Below are 25,301 nucleotides of genomic sequence, written 5' to 3' on the forward strand. Positions count from 1 at the left end.
TGTGAATGCCAGCTTTGTGAACTGAACTCACTTCTCTCTTACTAGACAAGAGCATCCAAACAAGACATACGTTCACAGGAAGATGCCAAAGCCACAATCTGATCATAAGGCATACCACAGAAGGGAACTCCAGATTAATTTTGACCACATAGGGTTCTCTAAAGGGCCCCTCACCAGATTTGTACATTGCAAACAGACAAGCGTGGTGTGCAGATCATGCTCTGATGATCCTGTCTGCAAAGTATCAAAGTGATGCATAGTGTGACAACAGCTGAAATTCAAACAAAAGCTTGCACACTTCCTCTTGAGGGAGCCCCACTTCCAGCCAGAGTCAAGATCATACCCAACAAAATCTTCTGTGTAACACTCACTGCAACGGCACCGAATATGAGACGCGACTTCGGCAAATCACCTAATGTGGAATGTGTAATGCCACCACTGAAAGTGTGCCACGCAGCAACACAGGAAGAGATGAGAAGAAAAAAGGTGGCAGGGCTTGTGACGTAAACGTGACATGGTCCCTCAGCTCCGGTATGGGAGAAGGTAGGTAATGAATGACGTTTGCGAACACTAGTCGAGGCAAAGAGGGAAAGTGTCTTCATTAGCAGTGAAGCTCACCTCCTGGCAGCATGGCAACACAGCATTTTAATTACATTTATCTCCTTTAATAATGAACAAATTTGAAAAACTCTCGCTAAAATGCTTCCTAGATGGCATCTTACAACTTCCAGAATAAACTAACCAAAATTTCCAATGGGGCCTGGTGAGGGGCCCTTTAATGTGTGCATAAACAAAGTACACAAGCATTTTGAGGATTGAAGTGATCGACAGTGTTGAACAAAGAATGTCGCTGCTATTTCTGCAAGGTGACTTGCTTTCATCAGGCATGTCAAACTGCACAATTCATGACAGTCATTCTTCACGTGCTTGACAAAATGGACTTTTTTTTATATATATATTTTTTTAACTCTGGGGTTTGACGTGCCAAAACCAGTCCTGATTATGAGGCACACCGTAGTGGAGGGCTCAATTTTGAACACCTGGAGTTCTTTAACATGCACTACAACACTAGCACACAGGCGTTTTTGCATTTTGCCTCCATCAAAATGTGGCTGCCACGGCCAGGATTCGACACCGCGACCTCGTGCTCAGCAGCGCAACGCAATGCTTTGGCCATTGAGCCATCGCGGCGAGTGACAATATGGACTTATTGGCATGTAGGCACACTGATGATGTTTTCAAGCAACAGCTTGCAAAGTGCAAGAATTCAGCTACCGTGCTGTTGAATCAGCCATCATTTTCTTCTTGGCTGATTCCACAGTAATAAATTTTCACTATGATACTTTGTGTCTGCTGCTAATTTGGTAGTATAGATATTTGTTCAACTGCACAAAGCATTTGTGCCTTGAAACTTACCATCAACAGACTGCAGTGCATCTTCGATCACACCAGAGCCAGCAGTAGCTGTGCAGGATATGCTGGATGTGCTGCTGGATAGTTGAGGCATAACTCGTGGCCGACCTCGCTTGCGGCCAGTTGCGGTCTTCTTTGACTCAACACCACACTCAGCAGCAACTTTTAAGTCGTGTACCTGCAAACAACACTTTAAAATCACAACCACATTCAAGCAGAAATTTCCACATGTCAGAAAGCAGGCACCTTGAGAAGCGAGGAAAATTACAATCAGTTGGTTACTTCCTAGGATGCATTAGTTTTGAGTTATGCAAGATTAAATGACAAGTTATACAGCTGTGGAACGAAAATTACAGATTACAGCAACACTGGGAAATTTATAACAAAAACATTTAAAAAGCCCACCAATGCATCCTAAATGCCAGGGAGCCTCACAAGACATGCCCTTGTGACCAGAGGAATCTAAATATAAAATGACCTCTTTCACAAAACCAAATGAAATTATTTTCGAGCAATGGTTGCTGGCCAACATTTGGAAAATGTGGTACTGCACTAGCCTTGAAGGTTTACATAGTTACACAGGTAGAAACAAAGAGTGTCATTATCCAACAGGTATGTATTTGCAACTGTCACTTTTGGCATCCTTATTCACAAAATACATAGTAAGACATTGTTAACATGTACCTGCTTAAAGGAGTGCAGGCACAAAATTTTGAGCACGAAAAGTTTGTGTTGGTTGATTCGTAAGTATACATAGGTATCTCTGACTAAGTATTATTAGCAAAAGCTTTCGAAAACATAATTTCAGTATGGGCTTCAAGACTGTGAGGGTAGTTTGCTTTAACTGCAGTATCTTGCAACATCAGCATTAACATGACACATTCTGTGGCTTCTAGGCTCTTTCTGAGGACTGCTGATGCCACTGAACAGGATGCTTGAGCGGAGCATGACAAGAGAAGAGGCTCCTTCTCTGCCAGGTTTCTCGTCTGCATTTTTCTGACTCCTTGCTAATCAGAAGAATGGCACGGTGCCCATCCGCAGTTCATTCACTTCCTCAGGTGGGCCCCAAATCAAATTTGTTTGAAACAGCAAATGCAACAAATGAGTACGGTATACTAGAATACTCAGAAGTTCACTGTCTGCTGCGCAACAGAAAAGAGGCGAAGTAGCTGTAACAGCGATGCCAGTCACAGGGGGTGCTGTTTGCAAGTGGTGTGATCCAAGCCTACCCCAACACGTCCACTGTGCCATTTATGCTTTCCTGTTTCCCAAGATCTGTCCTGCCTTAACAACTTTCCAAGAAACCTAAGCAAATGTATTTTGCCCCCCTGTGTGGCTATTAAGCAGCTGGAGGAAGTGTCAAAAGATATGCGAGTGCCAAGATGACAGAAAGGCAACAGAACAAGCAAGACAGGATATGCTTAGTGGCCAATTGCAATGGTGCCTACTGCTCATGCGAAGAAACCAGGTCACACTTTAGTGCCCCAGGCGAGTTTCATCCCTGCTAAGTGCAATCCTGCAACACAAAATTCCACTCTGAATTCTCCAACTAGTCAGCAAAAGAGCACACCAAGGTGAGCAAGCATATAATGAAGTCTTCACTAACTGGAAAGCCAAGGTGAGTCTGCATAAAAACATAAAACTCTCTTGAAGAAAATCAGCAGCAAACTGGGCAACATGCACCTTCACAATGTGCACTGTAAAATGCAGAGAAAAAAGGACACGTTACAGGAAATAGGGCAATATACACCTCGACCATGTGTTCCTTGCATTCGTCGAGGGAGCCAAAGCCATGGCTGCACTGTCCACAGATGAAAATGTGTCGCTCTTGGGCTGGCACAGGTTGGCCATCCTCACCCCTTGGGAGCAGGCTGCTGCCACTTGACAGCACTTCATTGCTGCCAGTCGACACCATACTGGCCAATGCACTCTCTAGCACTAAGGAAGCATCCATGGGAGCACGACTGGGTATGGTGTCATTTGTCAGCTCTGATGTAGCTTCACTGACTTGCGTGTTGGCTGGTGTGCTGGTGGGAGGCTGAGGAGGCTCCTCTGGAGCAGTCACTGCAGGCTCCGTAGCACCAGCATCAACTGGAGCAGACAAGCAGGCATATGGTGCAAGTCAATCGAGGCAACAGAAACTACCTTTAGATATTTTATCTGTTTGGATCGATTTCATGTGTTGTCTTTTGAAAAGCAGAACAGTGCACGATTGTTACATACCTGCCAAGTTCGAAGAAACTAAATCCCGGAGATCTTCCTACCAGGAGGGGTGGAGGGGTCGGTTACACCCCCCCCCCCCCCCCCGACGTCTATATTGTCAAGTACTGACAGGAGAAGTTCCTTACAATTTTATTTACAGATATACAAATGACCACATGAACATCAAGGTCTCACTTTTGCAAGCATTTCGTTGTTGCTAATTTTGCCCTCAAAAATTCTTTAAAATTTAAATTCTCAGGTCTTACGTCCCACAACCACCATCTGATTATGAGGCACGTCATAGTGGGGAACTCCGGATTAATTTCGACCACCTGGGATTCTTTACCCAATGGACGGCACACGGTCATTTTTGCATTTCGCCCCCAACTAAATGCAGCCGCCGCGGCCGAGATTTTATCCCACAAACTCATGCTTAGCAGCGCAATGCCAAAGCCACTAAGCAACCACGGTGGGTGTTCAAAAATTCTTCAGATAATGTTTGATTGTGAGAAACTCTGCATTGCTCTGTGGTATCAACAAAATAGCCAACGTCACTTCGCCTGAGCACTACATTAAAATATTTGAAGACACTTTTTGCGCTAGCGCTCCTTGCTTTTAAAGCCATGACTGTGGGCCTACACTACCTACGCAATGCCAGAACGGCTGACGCCGAGGAGAACTATGGAGAGTCTAGAGTTGCTAGTGGTGGAACGCGGCATTCGCTCACTAGCTTAATGAGGCTAGGGCCACTAGGGCACCCAACAACCCTGTCAGCATAAGGAGCCGCTCTGCGGTTAACGAAATAGCGCATGTATAGGGTTTCCCTACTACCTTCTTAACAATTTTTTGCGCTATGAACTTCCAACTGGATTGGATTCTTTTTGCCAATGTGGCCTGACAAAGCACTGGATGTGGATAGAAATGGGACACAACTGCAATTTCCGGGAGATTTTTCCCGTCAACCATACAAACGGAAGAAACGGTCCAAATCCGGAAGACTTGGCAGGTATGTTGTTATACATCACAAGCTGCTAGCCTTATCCACTAGCTTACCATGAACACTTCATTATGAGGGGTGAAATAAGAAATTTGTGGGGCTGCAACATTCATATGGAGACAGATTACCAGCGAAGCTGTTTAGGCTGCATACATGGGCTGCACACATTATAAAATCATACATTTTTTTTATATGGCACCACACTACGCCGACACCAAGCTCTGTTGCCCGCTTCACCCCGTGAAATGCGATATTATCACGGCTCGCTGTTCGCTTGCAAATTAAAAGACGCGACCACGGAAGCTATCGACGAACGGGCGAAATGCGAACAATAAAAAATTCAGCAGAGGCACATAGGACTGCTTACAGGTGGGAATGCTAAAGCATTATAATCCTTTTAGTGAAACCTTCAGTCAACCACATGGCTGCGACGTGATGCGTGCAATCACGCATGCACTAGGCACACCTTTAGTCAGCCAGAACCGTAGAGCCGCTGTGGCGTCGGGGAAGAGTGCTTGTCTCGCAACCCAGAAGCCAGGGGTGCGATCTTGTACGCGTTCCAAAATGGAACGGTGGCGTTCCGTTCCATCGAGCCGCACACGATTGGTCAATTTCAACTGCGACGTTCAAATTGACCAATTGTGTGCGGCTCGATGGAACAGAACGCCTCCGTTCCATTTTGGAACGCGTACAAGATCGCGCCCCAGAGTTCAATTCTCATGCAGACCACAATGTACGAAGTTTTCTCTTCAAAGCCATTAATTTACTTTGTTTACGGGAACCTCCCTGAGAAATTTGACACCAATCCGAACATTTTTAACTTGTTTTTACTCTTTGCGCCGTCGGCCATTCCTGTCCATGCGCCATGATACGGATGTAGGCCGACCAGGGTACCCCCCCTGGGAACGCATGTTGGGGATGGATACGGGGGCTAGAGGTAAGCAGCTTCACAGTAAAAGGATCCTGGAAATAGGCTGCCCGGCCTTGACAGAAAATAGAATTCTGGTTCTCTACTAGATGAGGCATCTAGGATCAATAATGAGTTATAAGGAAGTTTTTGTTGGTGAGGTGAATGACTTTTGAATGAATTTTTCCAGCTTGTTGTGGGACATGTGTGGCTTAACATGCAATACACTTTTTAACGAACTTTTCCAGCTTGTTCTGGGACACGTGTGGCTTAGCATGCAATACATAATGAAGCTCGAAAAATGGGTGCCATGGTGTCTTCATGAGAGCTCTAATTAACACAGGTGAGTGTTGAAAAGAACAACAGCCAATTTCAACAGTCAAATTTCTTTCTGTACAGTTGCACATACATTGCCCCTCCACCCCACCCCGGCTGCTTTTTCTCCCTGAATGTGCCTAGCAGCTACAGACCTTCATATAAGTGAAAGAGTTCTTTGAAGCCCTTCATCATTGTATTATACTTTTTCCCCTGGTTTTCCCAACATGACGAGCTAACACCGCTAACTATTATGGTTCTCTGTACCAACGAATGCAGAGTTTGTTGCGACAGCAAAAAGTCTAGGCCATACTTATGCCAGTGGTGAGCAAGCTGAAAGGTTGGTGCCGCAACTGGAAAGAAAGCCAGCCTGTAAAATGTTAATGAGTAAGGCTTTTATGGACCCTTTAAGGCTACAGTAAATGGGGAAAGAATTTATTCTTGCACTAAAGTAATACAGTCAAAGTCACTTATAATGATACCAGACATAACAAATTATTGGCAATAACTGCATTTCACTGCATTTATAATTTTTTGACTCTGCCTATTGAAACTGCATCCAGATACCTAATGAACATTTTCATAAGTGCCGTACTGTTACAATGAACACTTCAAACCCAGTCGCGTTAGAAGGAGGGCACACGTAAAGTTCTGAAGCACAGAAGCATGACTGAACTGAGTGCACGGCCGCATGCGCCTCGGCTGCTTCAGTCCAACGACGGCAAAGATGCAAGTGGCGCGCACAGATTTTAGATGCTGCGAGGAAATTCACTCGCTTTCACCCATGCTAGGGCAACCATACTTTCAAAGCATGTCTCCTATGTGCTTCAGGGCGAGGCAGTACAGCGTACGGCAGCCTCTGGAATAGCACTGCTGCTAGGAGGCCATGGCGGTGGCACACTTTTCACAGTTCTTCGTGCAGCTCCACGTGCAATCTCAGAAGCCAGGACGACTGCACTCTTGTTTTTGTGCAGTTCTCCATGTGGCATCGTGTGCACTACACGTCTGATTTTGATTAATGGCCGCTTAAGTAAGGCTCAAGCGTTATCTTATCGTTGCTGTCAATATCCACGCGGCCTGAGTTGGCGTGAATGCGGCACGACGAGTCGCTGCCACACTAAGTTGCAAAGTCAGCGGTTGCTACGCCACGGCACTCTCGTTTTTGTGCAGTTCTCCATGTGGCATCGCGTGCACTACGCGTCTGTTTGGATAATTCTGATTAATGGCCGCTCAAGTAAGGCTCTAAGCGTTGTTATATTATCGTTGCTATCGATATTCATGTGGCCTGGGTTGGCGTGAATGCAGCACGACGGGCCGCTACCACACTACGTTGCTGAGTCAGCGGTTGCTAAGCCGCTATCAGGAGATCACAGTTCGACTTCATATTTTTTTTGGTCGAAGCAACACATAAAACGCAACTTCGCGACTCTTGGTGCACGTGTGGCTGATACTGCAGCCGTAACAGTGAGACCTCTGCAACATGCCGGCACGCCACAGTAAGAATTCCGCTTCCAGCCAACTATAACGCTTCACTGTTGTATGCAGAATTCACTTGTATCCTGCTGATAGTGAAATATATCACAAGCTTTTAAAGAAAAAATGGCGGCGACGGCACTTATAATTTGGAATGGCAGGTGATCGGAACCGGCTGGGTGCCGTTTTGAAAGAGCTACGATGCCGCATTTTGTTCTTAGGTGACGTCTTGAACGGCAACGTGCAGCTGGGTGCAGGCCACGGAGAAAGAATAACTCGGGAGGCGCAGCTCGGCTTCTTCCCGCGTCGTCATAATGTCACGCTGGAGCGCGGCGGCGGACATCGTGACAGCGCCCCCTACCAAACGCCGGACGTATGGTCACGTGACGGTTTGTCGAAGTGATGCAGCGGATGCGGGGAGCGCAGGGCTCGGTCACTCGGTCTTGTCGTCTGCTCACGCGCGGATGCTTGATGCCAGTGCGCCGCCGTTGCATTAGGTAGCTACAGCTCGAGTACGCTAGCTGAACCCGATGCCTGTCGCTAAACGAGACGGCAGCTATTACAATGTAGCGCCTCAGCATGCGGCGCCCGTCAAGGAAGACGAAGTTGGCATTCGAACGCGCGGCAGGTGCAGAGCGAGAATAAAAAATCAGTTCGAAAACTCAACGCTGTCAGGGCTGGATCTTTCTCGTGTAAGCTCCGACAGTTAGTGGTGACCCGATAATGAACACGCAACCCCAACCATCCCGCATGGATCCCGCCGGCTCTTCCACCCAGCCTACCGGTCCTGACGCCCAAGAAGACGCCAGGCCTAACAGTGCTGCGGTGGCTGCGATCCAACACGTCAACCTGCCACCATTTTGGCCAAACAACCCCTGCACATGGTTACTGCAGGTCGAGGCGTACTTCCGTCTACGGCAAATCACCAGCCAACAGACCAGGTACTGGCATCTGGTGTCCTCCTTACCTCCGGACGTAGCCGAAGACTTCACAGATATTTTAGCTTCGCCGCACCCGAGCCATCCCTACGACACGTTGAAGGAAGCTATCATTTCCCGCAAGTCCGAGTCTGAACACAGCAGACTCCAATAGCTCATCACGGCCACAAAGCTCGGTGACCGTCGCCCATCCCAGCTCCTGCGACACATGCGCCAGCTCATTGGCGGGACCTCCGCCCCTCAAGAGGAGAAGCTTTTGCGTGAGTTGTTCCTTCAGCGCTTGCCGCAGAGCATGGTCCCGGTCCTCGTCGCTGCAGGAGATGTCCCAGTAGACACGCTCGCTGAAATGGCTGATCGAGTGGCAGACTACTCGCGGGCACATAGCCTCAACGCCATGACCACGTCGCCACCGGCCACCGCTGCAGACCCCGCGCTCGCGAGCATCGACAACCGTTTGGACGCCATTGTTAGACGTCTCGATGACTGCGTACCTGCGCATCGCCGATCGGCATCCAGGTTCCAGTTCCACAGTCGCTTCTCGACGTCTCCACGCTCTCCGGGACTTCAGCCAACCGACGCGCCACGGGACGACTCGTCCTCGACCATGTGCTGGTACCACCGCCGATTTGGGGCCTCTGCACGCAAGTGCACTCGCCCGTGCTCCTGGTCGGGAAATGCGACGACCGGCCATTGACGGCGGCGAGTGGTCCTGGTAGAACGTCATGCCGCCTTTTCTATGTTTGCGATAAGATCACTGGCGCTTGCTTCCTCGTCGACACAGGAGCCCAGGTTAGCGTCATACCGGCCTCCTGTGCAGATCGCCGTCGCAACGAACAGACCTGCCCACTCCAAGCGATCAACAACTCCGCCATTCCCACATACGGCCAACGCTCTCTTACACTTGACTTTGGACTACGCCGTACGTTCCGCTGGATTTTCATCCTCGCTGACGTCTCGCAAGCTGTTCTTGGAGCTGACTTCCTCAGTTTTTTCAACCTTGCTGTGGACATGCATGCTCATCGCCTCATCGATCTCAACACGCGCCTATCCATCAACGGTATACCCTGCACTTCCTCGTCAACGAGCCTTCGAGCTCTCACACCTGCTTCGCCGTATGCAAAAATTCTCGCTGACTTCCCCAACCTCACGAAGCCGCACACCAGAGAGTCACCGGTGAAGCATTCCGTCACTCACCACATTGTGACCACTGGACCTCCCGTTTTTACACGGCCTCGTCGACTTTCTGGAGAACGCCTCACCATCGCCCGCCGTGAGTTTGAGCACATGCTTGAACTTGGCATTGTGCGGCCTTCCTCCAGCAACTGGGCATCGCCACTCCACATGGTCCCGAAGAAAGATCCTGGCGACTGGAGACCATGTGGGGATTACCGCGCACTCAATGCCCACACCTTACCAGACCGCTACCCACTTCCTCACATACAGGATTTCACATCAAATTTGGCTGGGTGCACGATCTTCTCTAAGATTGACTTAGTGAAGGCTTACCATCAGATTCCTGTAGAACCCGCTGACATTCCGAAGACGGCCATCATCACCCCATTTGGCTTGTTCGAATATGTAAGGATGCCTTTTGGACTGCGCAACGCAGCACAGACTTTTCAGCGCACTATCAACGAGGTCACGCGAGGTCTCGATTTCGTATTTGCCTACCTTGATGACCTCCTGGTAGCAAGCTCATCGGGCCCTGAGCATGAATACCACCTGCGCACCCTGTTTCACCGTCTGGATGATTACGGCCTCGTCATAAATCCCAATAAGTGCGTCTTCGGCGTCGCTACAATCGAGTTCTTAGGCCACCTTGTCACTCCACAGGGTATACAACCGCTCGCCAGCAAAGTGAAGGCTATCCAAGACTTTCCACCCCCGACATCAATGAAACGACTCCGAGAATTCCTGGGCCTACTAAACTTCCATCGCCGCTTTCTTCCTAAGTGTGCCACTTTCCTAAAGCCCTTAACCGACCTATTAGCTATAAAAAAAGACTCGGCTGCGCCACTGGAATGGACCGACGACGCCGCATCTGCCTTCGCCACTGCCAAAAAAGCTCTGGCAGACGCCACCATACTCATACATCCCGTTCCTGATGCCCCAATTCGTCTCATCACCGATGCATCGAGTGTAGCAGTTGGCGCTGTTCTCGAGCAGCACGCATCAGGTTGGCAGCCCCTTGGATTCTTCTCGCAAAAACTCAAACCACCGGAAGTAAAATACAGTACATTTGCCCGAGAACTCCTTGCTGTGTACCTCGCCATCAAGCATTTCCGCCATTTACTGGAGGGCCGGGACTTTTACGTCGTTACAGACCACAAGCCCTGACGTTTGCCTTCCATCGCAATCACAGCAATTACACTGCAAGGGAGATCCGTCAACTATGCTTTATCTCCGAATTCACCGTGGATCTCAGACACGTACACGGGTCGGAAAATGCCGCCGCTGATGCACTCTCACGCATCGATGCCTTGTCGACCCAGCCACCACTAGACATGGAAGAGCTAGCAGCTGCCCAGAGCAACGATCCTGAGCTGCATAGTCTTCGCTCTTCATCCACGTCTCTATCTTTCACGGAGTGCCTACTTCCATTTTCTACCTCATTAAAAACGTGCGAAACGTCTACTGGTGTTCCTCGGCCCTTCGTGCCTAAAGCGTTTCATCGTGCAATTTTTGATCAATTGCACAACATGAGCCATCCGGGTATTCGTGCGACCCAGAAGCTAGTCACATCTCGTTTCCTTTGGCCAAGTATCAATGCTGACGTCCGACGCTGGGCGCGAACCTGCCTTCAGTGCCAGCGTGTTAAAATTCACCGTCACACGGTCACTGCACCATCCCCCTTTCGGCCTCCCGACGCAAGGTTTTCCCACGTCCATCTCGACATCGTCGGCCCTCTTCCACCATCACAAGGGGCCTGTTACCTACTGACATGTGTGGATCGCTTCACCAGATGGCCGGAAGCGTTTCCCGTTTCCGACATTACAGCACCGACAGTAGCCAAGGCTTTCACAAACGGCTGGGTATCACGCTTTGGATGCCCTTCTGTCGTCACCACTGATCGCGGTCGTCAATTTCAATCGGCCCTTTTCACCGCACTTGCCAATATCTTGGGCATTCGACACATCCACACGACTGCCTACCATCCTTCAGCCAATGGCATGGTCAATGGCTTCATCGACAACTGAAAGCTGCCCTCACTGCTCACCAGCCAAGAGAACGTTGGCTTGATCACCTCCCCTTCGTACTTCTGGGCATCCGATCAGCATTGAAGACGGATCTCGGCTGCTCGTCAGCTGAACTAGTCTATGGCGTGTCTCTGCGTCTTCCAGGTGAATTCTTTGAGCCGTCGTCGCCCCCTTCCACTCATGATGCCGCTACGTACATTCGAGAGCTGCGCACCACGTTTCACGACCTTGCTCCTGTAATTCCTGCCGACCGACACCCCCAATCTGTCTTCGTCAGCCAGGATCTGCATGACTGCAGTCACGTTTTCGTTCGGCGTGACCAAATACGGCCACCACTCACACCGGCCTATGATGGCCCATTTCGCGTCCTCCATCGTACACCTAAAACGTTCACGCTGGACATCAACGGCCGTGAAGACGTCGTGGCTGCCGATCGACTAAAACCTGCATACATTGCCGCTCTCGCGTCCGCGGAGCTTCCATCTCAAGTCTGGACTCCCACATCCAAGCACGTTCACTGGGCGACTCCTATGGCTCACGCTCTACGGGGGGGAGCCCTGTAGCGCCTCAGCATGCGGCGCCCGTCAAGGAAGACGAAGTTGGCATTCGAACGCGCGGCAGGTGCAGAGCGAGAATAAAAAATCAGTTCGAAAACTCAACGCTGTCAGGGCTGGATCTTTCTCGTGTTAGCTCCGACAACAACGTGTTCTCGCTAAGCTGGCCGAAGCGGCATGAGATGGGGACCGACCAGTACCGCCCCAAGGAGCAATAATGACTTTTTCGGCTGGTCAGGGAAGACTGCGCCTCCAAGGTCAGCGTAGTATTTACGCCTGCTGAGCTTTCCGCTGGGGAAATATTTTTAGCAGACGTCGTTTCTCGTCAGTTCTCAATCCTCGCTTTCTATAGATCTCGCCCATTCTTGCAGGTGTTCAATGCCACTTGGAGCTTTGAAAGTTCGAGCGTTTTCCGGGCATTACTTATATCTGCTGTTACAGTTTGGGACGAAGCATCGGCGCCCCATTTTCGATAATCAGTAAATGCACAAAAAAAACACTTACATCGTAGAGGAGCAATGGAGGAACTACAGAACTTGGAAAGGATGATTCTGACTGCGCGAAGCGAGCGGCAGATTCTGCTCTACTCTGCTGTTCCGTCAGTCCACGTCTCCCCAAACGTGCCGCAGAAATATAATTAAATTTAGTTTCCCCGCAAGGTAGCTATGTATCGCATACTCTCATCGGTACTTTTTATGGTGCATGATGATAATGATAAACAAATTCTCGTTTTTTATTACGCCGAAAAATTTGAAAAAGCACCAAGTGCAATTTTCTATACGCGCCTGACTATGATCGCAGATCGTCTGGTCCTTCAAGTGCTCTAGTTTCTTGCTCTTATTGCTGCATAAAAAAAGCATGCGATCTTAAATTTAAATCTTGAAAAAAAAATATTTATACCATGACAGTCTACCGGTATTTTATTCCTTGAGTGCAAACCGCGCTGGCGCAAATCTTTTTGCAGCATCCAACAACCCAGCGCAAGCGGCCAGTAGCAGACGACGCCGGGCGTGGTCGGAGAGCAATTTTTTCTTTCCTTCCGTTAACGTGGCCGCGCGCACCGCTCCGACCGCAAGGGGCACTGTGCCAACATTCTCCACCAGCGCGTCTCCTCCTATCACGACAAGTGCTCGCGCTGGCGCCGGCCCATAGTTTCACCTCCTGCTATTCTTTCTCCGTGGTGCAGGCAAAGTGCCGGGAACAAAAATAATGATACTGAAAACCCGACTTTTTTGGACCAAAGTGGTGTTGAATCGTAACTGCCGATTCCAGATTAATTGCGTTAATTTTTGTGCATTTCGAAGGGCAAGTTCACATAAACAAATTACTGATACAATGATCAGAAAATATTGCTCACAATAAACGGGTTTAACTGTACAGTCAAATACAAGGTCACTGCAGTGCTGAAAGTACATTTTGGTAGAGCGAAAAATACCAAGCAATAGATTTCATAACTTCCTATTTTTTAAATAGTATAATCCATTCTGTCGCCTATTGAGTATGTCACATCAGTGATATGAGTAGTTAACCAGTTGTGGCTAGCACCTTTTTAACAAAATGAATAAATAATGTGTGGTTACAAACCACAGTAAACTGAATTTTAAAGTGACGCTTTCTTTGCGAACCCTTCCGGACTTTCCTGACCATGGCTGCTGTTGGGGTGCTGCTGTCTTGCCACATAGGTCACACCTTAAAAAAGAGAGAGGGAGGCCTCGCGTGCTCGATGTTGGGATTGAACCTTGGCTACCTAGCATAGCAGCCCAATGCTCTAACCCATTAGGCCAAAACCACACATATCTATGAAGCCAACACCACCTAGCTATTTAAGATGATTACCCTGTGTTGATTATGATGATTTCTATGCAATATGGTACATACCTACAATGGGAGATTGGCCAAGAAGCGGGGTGTGTATTTAAACTAAATAGCAACAAATGAAGACATACAAGCCAGTATAAGATTTGTTACATTGTGTAGCATGGGTGCATGAGAGCCCATACACGCACAACAGTTTCCTTTATGTCAAAGATGCAGGAATGGGAAAACTTATAGCATTTCATTAACTGCTTAAGAAAGCTTCGCTTGACATAGATTTCAATACATGCATTGGATCTGCACAAATTAAAAAAAAAAAACATTAAAAATAACATGCAAGGTTGGTTTAATTTCACCTGCAAACAGTTGAACCTTGTTATACCAAAGTTCCACCTGACACCAAAATACTTTCGCTATATCTGATATTTTATTTTATATATTTTCATTTCGTGATACTGTCAATCCCATCAAGGATTTCTACAGGAGTGGGTTAGAAGGGTCTGTAGACATTGTGGTACAGGCATTCACATATGTATACAATAGGGTAACTAGAAAATGTTAAAGATAATGAACCTATGTTAACAGCATTGAGTAGAGCAAAAAGATAACACATAATCAACTTATTTCAGTTACATCTATGTACTGCGAGAAAAAAAAAGACAAGCACATGAAATATAAAATTGATAACAATATCACATCCCAGATTGCCAATTTACCTGGTAAAACAATGATAAACACAATAATGATAGCATCACTTACTTGTTGCTGACAGCACAGTTTGGTCAGCAAGTTGAACAAATTTGTCAACAGTAGGCTGAGCGACCACTGTCTGCTAAAGCATTCCAGTCATGAACAGCTCGTGGGAAGAACGAATAACTAAATGTATTGTTAGGGCAGAAATATTCTTGGAGTGTAAGGTGATGCTTATGACGGGTTTCTTTGGAGGTGTTATAGGAAATGTAGGTGTCAGGATCCACTTTAACCTTATTATGCAGGATGAGATACAAAAATTTGAGTCGGTACAGCATCGCATGACTAGTTAGTGTATGAAGGTCGATCTCGGACAGCATCTGCGTATGAGATTCGGTGGGTCTATATCTGTTACAGATAAAACGTGCCGCTTTTTGCTGGACAGCCTCAAGCGTAGCTATTTTATTTTGTGTGAAAGGAAACCACGCCACGATCGCATATTCTAAGATAGGATGTATGAACGTCACATAGACCAAGAGCTTGGCTTCCTTCGTAGAGTATCGCAGGGCCCTCAATAAAAAACATTAGCTTTCGCATACCTTTGCTTGGCATGTGCTCTACATGAGCCGAACATCATAGATCTTATGATATGACGACGGCCAAGTACTTATACTGAGTGACAGTGTTGAGGATAGTACTATCATAGCTGTACGGAAAACAAAGTTTGGATTTCTTTTTTTGTTACTGACATGGAAACCGTTTTATCAAAGTTGATGGCCATTGGCCAGTACTCACACCTTTGGGCTATCAAAGCAAAATCCTTGTTAAGACTAATTTGATCTTGTCGGTTTAGTACTTCTCTATACAGGTCGCAGTCATCTGCAAATAACCTAATCTTGGATTCAACCCGACTAGTTATGTCGCTTATGAACAAAAGGAACAGGATGGGGGCCGAAACGGAACCCTGGGGTACACCAGAAAGGACTGGCATAATTTCAGAAGTGTGGGCGCCTGACTGAACAAACTGGTGAAATCATGTAGGATCTCAACAAGTTGGGTACCTGTAGACAGACCAGTCCTGAAGCCATGTTGGTAGGGATGGAGAACATTATTTGCCTCAATGAACTCTGCAACGGATTTTAAGATAATATGTTCAAAGATTTTACAGCAAGTACATGAGAAAGAAATAGGCCTATAATTTGACTGAAAAAGAGGTATCACCCGATTTGTAGACTGGCACTATTTTTGCAATCTTCCATTCTGCTGGAAGGCATTGTTCGGAGATTGATTTATTGTACACAAGGCATAAGTATTTGCTTACAGGCTCAGCATAGCGTTTCAGGAAGCAGTTCGGGATTCCGTCTGGACTGTTGCACTTTTTATCGTCTAAATTTAATAATAGTGAGAGCATGGCTGCTTCGGTTACGACTGTTGCGCTCAGCACCTCGTTTTGCTTTATATTTTCTGGCCCATAAGCATGCGTAATACCACTGTCAGGGGCAAACACAAAATGTAAGAATGCGTTAAACGCTTCTGCTTGTTTCTTTTCTTCAGTCGGCGACAACGGTTTTGGAGGGTTATCTTTGTGCCTGACATAACGGCAGATTTTCTGGGGTGAATCTTTGATAAAATTGCTGAGCGTTGTACTGCAGAGGTGCTGTTTTTCTACTTTTGTTTTTTTCATTTAGCAGTCTGTTTAACAAGTTTATTTTTTGGCAGAAGTCTGAAACTGGGCATAACTTGTTAGATTTCCTCAACCTTTTATTCTGCGTTTTAAATGAATTACACTGCGTGTTATCCACGGGTTGTGCTTATTAGTGTTCTTGTGTATTTGCAGGACTCTCAAGCATTGCATAACGTGTGCCTTGAACAGCAACCAAATTTCATCAATGCTAGCCGAGCCCTCAGTGACTAGCTCGTGGAAGTTGCAGTACTCGTGGGCAAGGTAGATCATAACAGCATCATCGTCTTTGTTGAATGCATACACACGCTTTCTAGTACTACGATGACGGATTCGATTTGGAATACAGTCGAGTCCCGCTACAACGAAGTTCATGGGACACGTGAAAAATTTTGTTATGGCGGAACTTCGTTGACACGAAATTAGTATGTACAGTCGAAGCTCGATAATTCGAACTCGAAGGGGCCGGAAAATTTTTTCAAATCAAAAGGACTTATTTTTGACGTATTTGTGCACCATAGCACGACATACGAATGGTGCCAGTAGTGAAATATTGTGGTGGGCAAGCACATAGCGAGCGAGGGCCACGAACTGCCCACGTCGGCGAATGCTTGCTTTCCAATAACGGCAGAAATTGAAACTTCAGGGAGTGGGCGGCGCCGACAAGGCGATGGGCGCGTGCGGGGACCGTCGAAGGTGAGGGAGGATGGCGGAAGGGAAGCAGATTTGGCCTCGGCAACCTCGTCGCTTCGGTGGCTCCCCTCGCGCTCCCTCTCAACTCTCTCGTAGCTCCTTGACCTTCGACTGTCACTGTGCGCGCCTGCTGCCGCTCCCGCCGGCCCGGCGGCAGCTTAGCCCGCTCCCCGAAGTTTTGTTTTCTGCCGTTGAAGCGAGCGTTGGCTGGCGTGGGCAGTTTCGTCGGCCGGACTGGGCCTCCGTCATTGCTTCCCTCTGCGCCGCAGCCGCAGCGTTGGCTGAGACGTCGGCACGTACACGCGTGTTCTGGCGCGACGCAGAAACGGCGACCTTGCCATTTGAGAGAGTGAAATTTCCGCTGCGGTTCTTTCTTTCTTTTTTTTTCTTCGCGCGGCGTCGAGGGGTCTCGCATATTTTAAGCTTTTGCTGTATGGCGGTGTCGGAGCAATGCCGGTCGGAGGCGCCGCCAAGTGATTTGCCGCGCTGCTGAAAGCATTGTCGGTGCGCGGTATGTCGTGGACTCTGATGACTTTTACGATAAGGTCAAAAGGATCCATTACTTTCAAAGCAGTCACCGGAGTCAGTGTGTCTAGTGGGTTGTCATTTTCCTCAGACGACGAGACGTTGGCATCATGTTGACAACAGCGGATGCGGCACGGCCGCCGTATCTTGAAAGCAATCTACGCCGTGCACGAAGTGCTCGCCCGCTCAGGCCTCATCTTCAAAGCAATCTGCGGTGTGGGAAAAGTGCAACTAGTGCCGGTAGAGTCATGTGCGCTGTGCTTTCGACGTTTAGTTTGTGTTGAAGCGAGAGACGGCACGGAGCTCAATTCGCTCCTCCAGCGTGTTGACACCACCGAGTTTCCGCGGTCATTGAGCGAGATGTGTTCATGTTTACCTGTGCGCGCGTGACACCGTGCTTGGTAATTTAGTTAGTAAGCGAATGTTTACAAGTTCATACGGCCGATAAAACTGCGATCCTTTGTTCGTAAAGCTGTCTACTAATCTGCTATAGCAATCGATGCTTCTCCTTTCGGGCGAAACTGCGAATTTTTTTCCTTCCGCTTTCTGCCTCGGCAATCATATGTGCCTTCTCCTTGGAGAGAGAAATTTATGCTTCTTCGTTGGCGTAGCGCTACATTTCGACCGGACACACACACCACAGAAACCAGCAGTAATTGTGGTGATCGCGTGCAGTCTCGCGCAGGTGCGTGCCGACAATGCGTGGCTATGGATTGCAGTGGCGTAAATCGTTACTTAAAACTTGATTTCGTTCACGAAAACCTTGTTCAAGCGGACATACGATCGTCACAGCTTTGGAAGAACCTTCTAATTTGACTACTCGGCAGTTCCAATTTCAATTCAGTCACAGTTTCGTTCTCGAAAAGTTAGTTGAAGCGGAAATATCGAATAAAACACCTTTGTTATGAAGACACTTTTTTTTGTATTGCTTTCTATGGGCAGCTGACGGGGAATCGGAAAATCTTCATTGTGCAAAATTTTGTTGTAGCGGCATTCGTTGTAGGGGGATTCGACTGTAGTTAGCGTGCATAGAACCATGTCATGATCAGATAACCCTTCAAGAATATCGCCACAGGTCTCCTTTTCTAGCGCAGCTGTGGCTTCACATGGCTCTTAGTTCGGCTGAGCGCATACGCAGCCCCAAAACCCTATTCTAGAGGATGAGCTTTAGAGGTAATCTGCCGCGTGTGCAAAGAGTGGGTGCGTCGAGATGACGTGGCATCATGCGCACTGTCTTCCCACGCGTTCCGTACTGGAGGTTGGGTCATCTCAAGTGTAATCCCAAGGTCATCTCAGTTTCCAAGACTAGGGATGGGCGAATATTCGGTATTGTTGAATATTCAATCGAATAATTCTATGTTCGTTATTCGCTTCGATTCGAATTCAGGTATTAGATATTTTCAAATTATTCCGCGCCACCGAATAGGCAACAAGAAGCCACGGACAGCTGGTACACATCTCGGAGGCTATGCTTCATTATGGCTGCTATACATCCACCATAAATCTCGAAGGCTATACATTTTTGCATTAGGGAGCCGGAAATGTGCGACGCAAAAGAGCAGAAACGGCGCTAGCGGACAACCGAAACGAAGCGGCGAAGTCCGCATTGCCATAGTCATCAGCGGAAGTCGTACGTGAATGACAACAACGACGGAATGCTTCGTGCCTATTTGTGCCTTCATTGCACTTACCGCCGCGCATAACTCGTCGCCCGCGAGATTTCATGGTCGCCATCCATGATCGCGTCGATAGCTGCCGCAGTTTCTTCCGCAGTGGTTGCGGCAAAAAGTTTCGTTTTGACTCAATACGCACGTCGGCCCCGTGCCTAAAAAGCTGTGTAGCGGCCATCCATGATCGCATAGATAGCGACCGTGATTTCGTCTGCAGTTGTTACAGTGAATGGTAGGTTTGTTTGGACTCGGTGCGTGCGTCGGCCACGTGCCTTAAGTACCACAAAGTCGCCGTTCATAATCGCGTCGATGCGGCCGCGGTTGCAACAAACAGTTGTTTCCGTATTGACTCGGTGCACATTCTGTCGAGGTTGAAGAGCACTGGCTACATCGCGATGGACGTGTGATCTGTTGGCGGTCAGCTTACTGGCGAAAAAATAATCGGGATGTGCACGCGGTAGTGCAAAGCGTGTCGCAAATGATGGTGTGTGCCACGGCCATGCAGCAAAGGAAGTCGCGAGGCCTCGATCGCCGCTGCGAGAGCCAATCAGTCACGAGATGACGAGAATTGCAGCTTCTGCACTGCTTTTGTGAAAAATAGCCAAAGGATTTGCTCATCCATTACACTAATAAAATCGTGCTGACGTAGTAAGCATATGCTTATTGTTTTCTGGATACCCTGATAATTCGGCAGTCGGTTGATTCGGCCTTTTTTTTTGGGGTTCCGTGAAATTCGTATTAACTAGGTTTTACTGTAATATGTGATATATCCTATTCGAACTATCCGATTCGAAATTATTCGCCCAAATTACTATTCGCTTCGAATTCACTTCAAATTCACTATTCGTCCATCCCTATCCGAGATGCATACAGCGTCTCGGAAACTTGAGATGACCCAGCCTCCAGTACCAGGCGACACTATCAACCGTGAGGGCAGAGTGGATGCGAAATTGCGCTTACCTTCACTTCGTAATGCCAATGTGAAGATATCATTGACACAGCACGAAATCGTATCTTTCGTCGCCGACTCTACAGTTCAACAAAATGAATTTTTTTTTCATTTTTCAAATATGCTTGTAACAATGTAACGCTAAAATGTTTCAAAAAGAAACATTTTAGCGTTACATTGTTATGCCCAATAACTCGTTTCTAAATTCATTATATTCATTCATTATACAGTGGACTACCAATATTTCGACCCTGGCAGGACCACCAAATTTGGTCGAATTATGAATCAAAGGGGTGAATTAAGAAATGGTGGTAATATGTATAAATTAAAATATTTGTTTTATTGTTTAAAGAGTCTTAATGTCTTCTTGCTTCTTGCTCTTGAAGCATGACTCAACCAGCATGTGGGAAAGAGCGCCAACATGTTTAAACGCTGCCTCAGTGTTAGACAAAAAAGAAAAAGTTCGGCAGATCTGTTTTCGGTGTCTCGAACAAAACGAACAGGAATGAATGGTTTCAGGGGCAAAAGAAGCGTCAGCCACTAAGAGATATAAAACATTTTCATGCCTAGGCATGCAGTAGACCCATCTGCTGAATTTCTTGTTTTCAAGCTTTTATTAACTGCTGTGTGCATGAAGGCACGCGGGTGGGGGTTGAATTAACTGACGCAGCATGCTTTCGCATTCGAACTAAACATGTTTTCCTTCCATGGCCCCCTAATGTATAGCTTCTCGCCGAAACTTTCCAGTGCATTAGAATTAAATGAAAAGACGGATTAACTGAGGTCAAATTAACAGGATTCGACTGTATTGACATTTGATTGTATGTGCTCCACATAGCGTGTACTGCATACCCTATCAAAGTGATAACACAGTGATACCTTCTATGCTTGGCTCAGCTCCTGCAGCAGTAGCACCACCAGCAACAGCAGTGTTCAAACCAGGACCTGGAAATTTAGAATGTAATTAAGATGAATACTTCAATTTGACGAGCTTGCCTCCTCGCACCATAGCCTTGCTGCGTTTAATTTGCTTCTATCACAACTACCACAAAACTCTGTTACTTTATATTCTTGTAGTAAAACACTTTCTGAGTGGTGCTTTACAACTTCTAGTGCACAATAAAGGTTTCCCACGAGGTGTGGTGGTAGTTCCTTTGAAGGGAGGCCAGAGATGAAGATAGATAGCTGTATTAGTAAATTAGATTTCTGCGATAGCAAAGCAGCCAATTCTACCATTAGAGGCTTGATAAACTGGAAGAGATGCAAAAAAGGGTGGTGATGCAACGCTGAAGTTTCCACACCAGTTCACCGTGACATTAAGACTTCTGATGTCTAGTTATTATTGTTTATTGGTAAAAAGGACTGCAGTGTACTTTAAAGAAACCAAGGACCCAACCCAAGCAAGTTTAATAAACTTCCACACGCTCAAACTGCCCAAATACAAAAAAAAAAAAAAAAAAATAAAATAAAATCTGATGTCAAACCGACATAGCAGAGCCAAGATTCTTCTAGTTATTTGTTGTTGTTTTTTTTTTGCCCAATGAATGAAAATACTGTCTTGAAAGAATTTTTTGTCTAAATTGGTTCACTGCAGCTCATTGGTGTCCCCTTACATGCAACTTTCACATAAGTGAGACAGCATGTAAGCTATTAAAAGCTAGTCTCGTGTTGAATAAATTCCCCTGATAGACCTAGCAGCCAGGCAGCATATGATGATGGTAGTTGTGATGGCGATGACAATGTTGGATGGGGTTTTAACATCCCACAGCAATCCAGGGGCAGACATACCAACCACAATATTTGAAAAATACTAAGCTGAAACCAAAACAGATTAAAAAAATACAAAAAATTGGTTTATTGCTAAAGATGTTGACTGTTTATTAAAAAATTCATTTACTCTGATGTAAATATCCTGTGAACAGCAACTATATTCTACAGTCACAACTAGAATGATCTGCACCACAGGCTGGAGATATTCATAAAGTGTATTCATGAAATATACATGAAATATCAGTTGAAATTTCAGTTCCTGTTCATATGTGTTTGTCGAATGGAGTGGGTGGCGATGGTGTGGTAAGGTCTCAATAATTGTGTGGGTCTGAAAAATTAGACTGCAAATTCGGTCAACGTCTGTAATTGCAATATTTTGAAATCAGTTTTGCCCTGCACCGGATGCAAATAGAAAATCAGGGAATTATTGGCATTATTACAACAATCGTATAACCATGGTCTAAAATCTGGAATTTTATGATAAAAGCGTAAAAGTTGGCAGACGCACAGGAACGTTGACACATGTTGCAGTGGACGGCTCCAGATTAATTCTGACTACCTATGGTTCTTTAACGTGCAGGCACCAAAAGTGCAGTACACAAGCATTTTTGCATTTCACCCTCCTTGGAAACCTCTACTACTTGTGTCACATGGTCAGTTTTAACAGCTATGGCCTTTGAAAGACTGAAACTATACAGACTATAAAAGGTTGTATCGCTTCTCCATGGCAAATTGAAATATTTAAGACATCTGACACTACAGCATAGACTGCTTATAGCATAAGTCGCTGGAGTTGCGAATATCCACACTATCAGCGGTATCACACTATACCCAGAACAACATTTTTCAAAGGCTGCACATGTGCAATACATGTAGACCAAGCAGCCGCGCGTATCCAAGAATCGAAGCATGCGACCAGGATGTTCGCGTCCGTCTAAATTGACAAACGCTGAAAGGTTAATCTCCGAGAAACAAAACCTGACCGCTTATTCGAAGTTCCCCGTGGCACTGCCTCCAACTCCACACAAGTAACGTAGAATGGCAAGCGGTCTCGTTCCATTTCTCGGACTGATCAGCGTGTTCGCAATGTCGAAAGTATGGCGACCGCAGACCAAGTTGCCGCCATTCAAGTGTTGCTCATGCCACCAGTGTCCTCACTTTCATTATCAAGGTGGTTCCTCTGTTTTCCAAGTGCCATGTAGCCATTGCAACATGTTTCGTTTACTCAGCACCAAACCGTAACTTTGGTCGTAGACTCCTGACGAGGCACACTGGTTAACCCTAGCTGATATATGTGTTGGGCGGCATGCCATAGCAGGTAGCTTGCCCTTGATATCTTCGTAGACGTAGACAATTACACAGTGACTGGGCATGTGATGATGGGCATGGACTGAACTGACAGCAGTGCATGTAAGTGGAGTTTGGTTTCTCAAGTGATCAGCCGCAGCAACTACTGCGAACGCCAACCCAGTTTTTATGTGCGCATACTGGCAGGAATGGTGGAAGCTCCTAAGTGGACATAAAGCCTAAAAGCTCCGAACTAAATTTGTGGAACACCGTTTCAACTTACAGCAGTCAAGCTCACATAGGCGGTATCTACACTTCACGACAACGTGCATCACAATGGGTGCACACAAACTCAAGCCATGTTCAATGTGGAGCGCGCACCGCTCGGCCGAGTAAAGGCTTCTCCATCGCCTAGGCAACCACCACATGCCCGCATTGCGCATGGTTCCACTGCTTTTGCTCCCATTTCTTGTTCGTTCACTTCGCATCTCATTTGCCTCATTGCTCTCTACTCCCATTGGCCAGCACACCTTATTGAGAAGTGCCGCTCTCACTACCGCACTTGTCTGGGGAATTTTCCCGAGGAAGCCCCACTATAACTGGTATTTCCTCTCGCGTGGCTTTACATAACCGACACAAGTATATAATACTTCTATGAGAGGGTAAACAGGATTCAGAAAAGGCCGCGTTATAGCCATTTCTGCAGTACAAACGGTTACGTTACAGTGCAGTCCACTTATAACGATACCACATATAAAGATATATCGGTTATAACTATGAGTCGACTTAAGAGCATCAAATTATGCATTAGGGCTATGAGAAAAAAACGAAACATATATAACGATATGTTATTTACCGCATATCGGATATAACAATCAAAATTTTGCTTCAGGGCAGCATTTTTCATGCAGAATAATCGTGAAATTTGCATTCCTAAGTTGCCTTAAACCGAGAGGGGGTAAAAGTTTGCCTACGCGAGTTCGTACCTGCCGCCATTATAGCACAGCGCATCCCGCCCGTGCGACGATTGCGAAAGCCACGGAGAGCATCACAAGTTGGCGCAGCGTGCACAAGATGGCGCCAGCTGCTTCGTGTCCGCGTTGCCGGTGGTTGTGCGAGCGTCCAAAGGAGGAGGAGAAAGGGGGGGGGGGGGGGGGGGCAGAGGAAAGCGATAAGCGATGCACGGCCTGCGCTCCTTTAACAATCTCCCTCTCTCAGCGAGTGCGGAAATGCACCGCGGAAGCAGCGGGAGGTGTGCCGATAAAGCGCAAAGCTGTGTCTGTTGAGACGAAGCTGCAAATTTTGCTGGACTCGAAGAAGTACGAGCTCGCGCAATCGGTGATATCGATGATTACGAAAACCGGGAGCACCATGATCATGAGGGCTAGAAGCAGTGGCCATGCCAATCAATGGAAAAGGCGAGCTTTGTGTGCCAGGACACCACCTCTATGGGTGAAACTAACACGGTGGAAGCCGCTGACATTATCGAACTTTAAGAACTCGTCCCTACCGACGATGAAATAGGTGGTGCTTCGATGGAGAGTTTCTGAGTGCAGATAGTGCTGCCACGTTCTGCGAAGAGGTCTTGGACAATCATTGCCGCAATAGACGGCGGCGTCGTGTGACGGAGGCGACGACAGCAGCGGCAGAGCCGACGAGATTGACAATGGCCCGTCTTTGACACTGACCCCGATGTTCAACCGAAGTGCAGTGTCGTCGATCGAGTCACTCATTGATTTCATGCATGCTAAATTATAGCCGCCAGTGTTCACATAGCAGTTGGACGTGATGCACACAGCGGTTGTGAATCTGAAACTTCTGCGAAAGCAAGTTCAGATTTCTGACTATTTTGGCGTGCCTAACAATCGACGCTATTTAGAGGTATAAATAAAAATTTTATTTATCACAGCCTACTTTCTACAATGTCGATTTTTTTATTGCGAATGACAAATTTGGTTTCGTAACTGCAAAGGTATATCCGGCATTTTTTTTTAACGGTAGTCCAGATATAGCGATGATCGGTTATAACGATCGGGTCTTTCGTTCTTCTTGATATCGTTATAAGTGGACTGCACTGTATAGGTGGTCAAGCTGTAAGCAGTGGTGGCACCATCTTTTGCAAGCAATAATTATGCTGCCCTTAACCTCCTCGCTTCCTAGTACCTAACCTAATTGGGTATGTTGCAATTATTCCTTTTCAGGATTAGATCAGCTGCAATTAAGTA

General features: G+C 46.9%; 1 protein-coding gene across 1 annotated transcript in view; it reads right to left on the reverse strand.

The window, feature by feature from the left end:
* LOC119436207 (zinc finger protein 142-like) overlaps nucleotides 1-25,301 on the reverse strand; it is a 169,250-nt gene that overhangs the window by 91,578 nt on the left and 52,371 nt on the right. Inside the window, 3 exon segments of the mRNA XM_037702991.2 lie at nucleotides 1,417-1,591; nucleotides 3,164-3,504; nucleotides 20,899-20,964. Of these exon segments, the coding sequence (XP_037558919.1) occupies nucleotides 1,417-1,591; nucleotides 3,164-3,504; nucleotides 20,899-20,964 (582 nt within the window).

This window comes from Dermacentor silvarum, chromosome 1 (assembly GCF_013339745.2).
Source record: "Dermacentor silvarum isolate Dsil-2018 chromosome 1, BIME_Dsil_1.4, whole genome shotgun sequence".
Classification (NCBI taxonomy): domain Eukaryota; kingdom Metazoa; phylum Arthropoda; class Arachnida; order Ixodida; family Ixodidae; genus Dermacentor; species Dermacentor silvarum.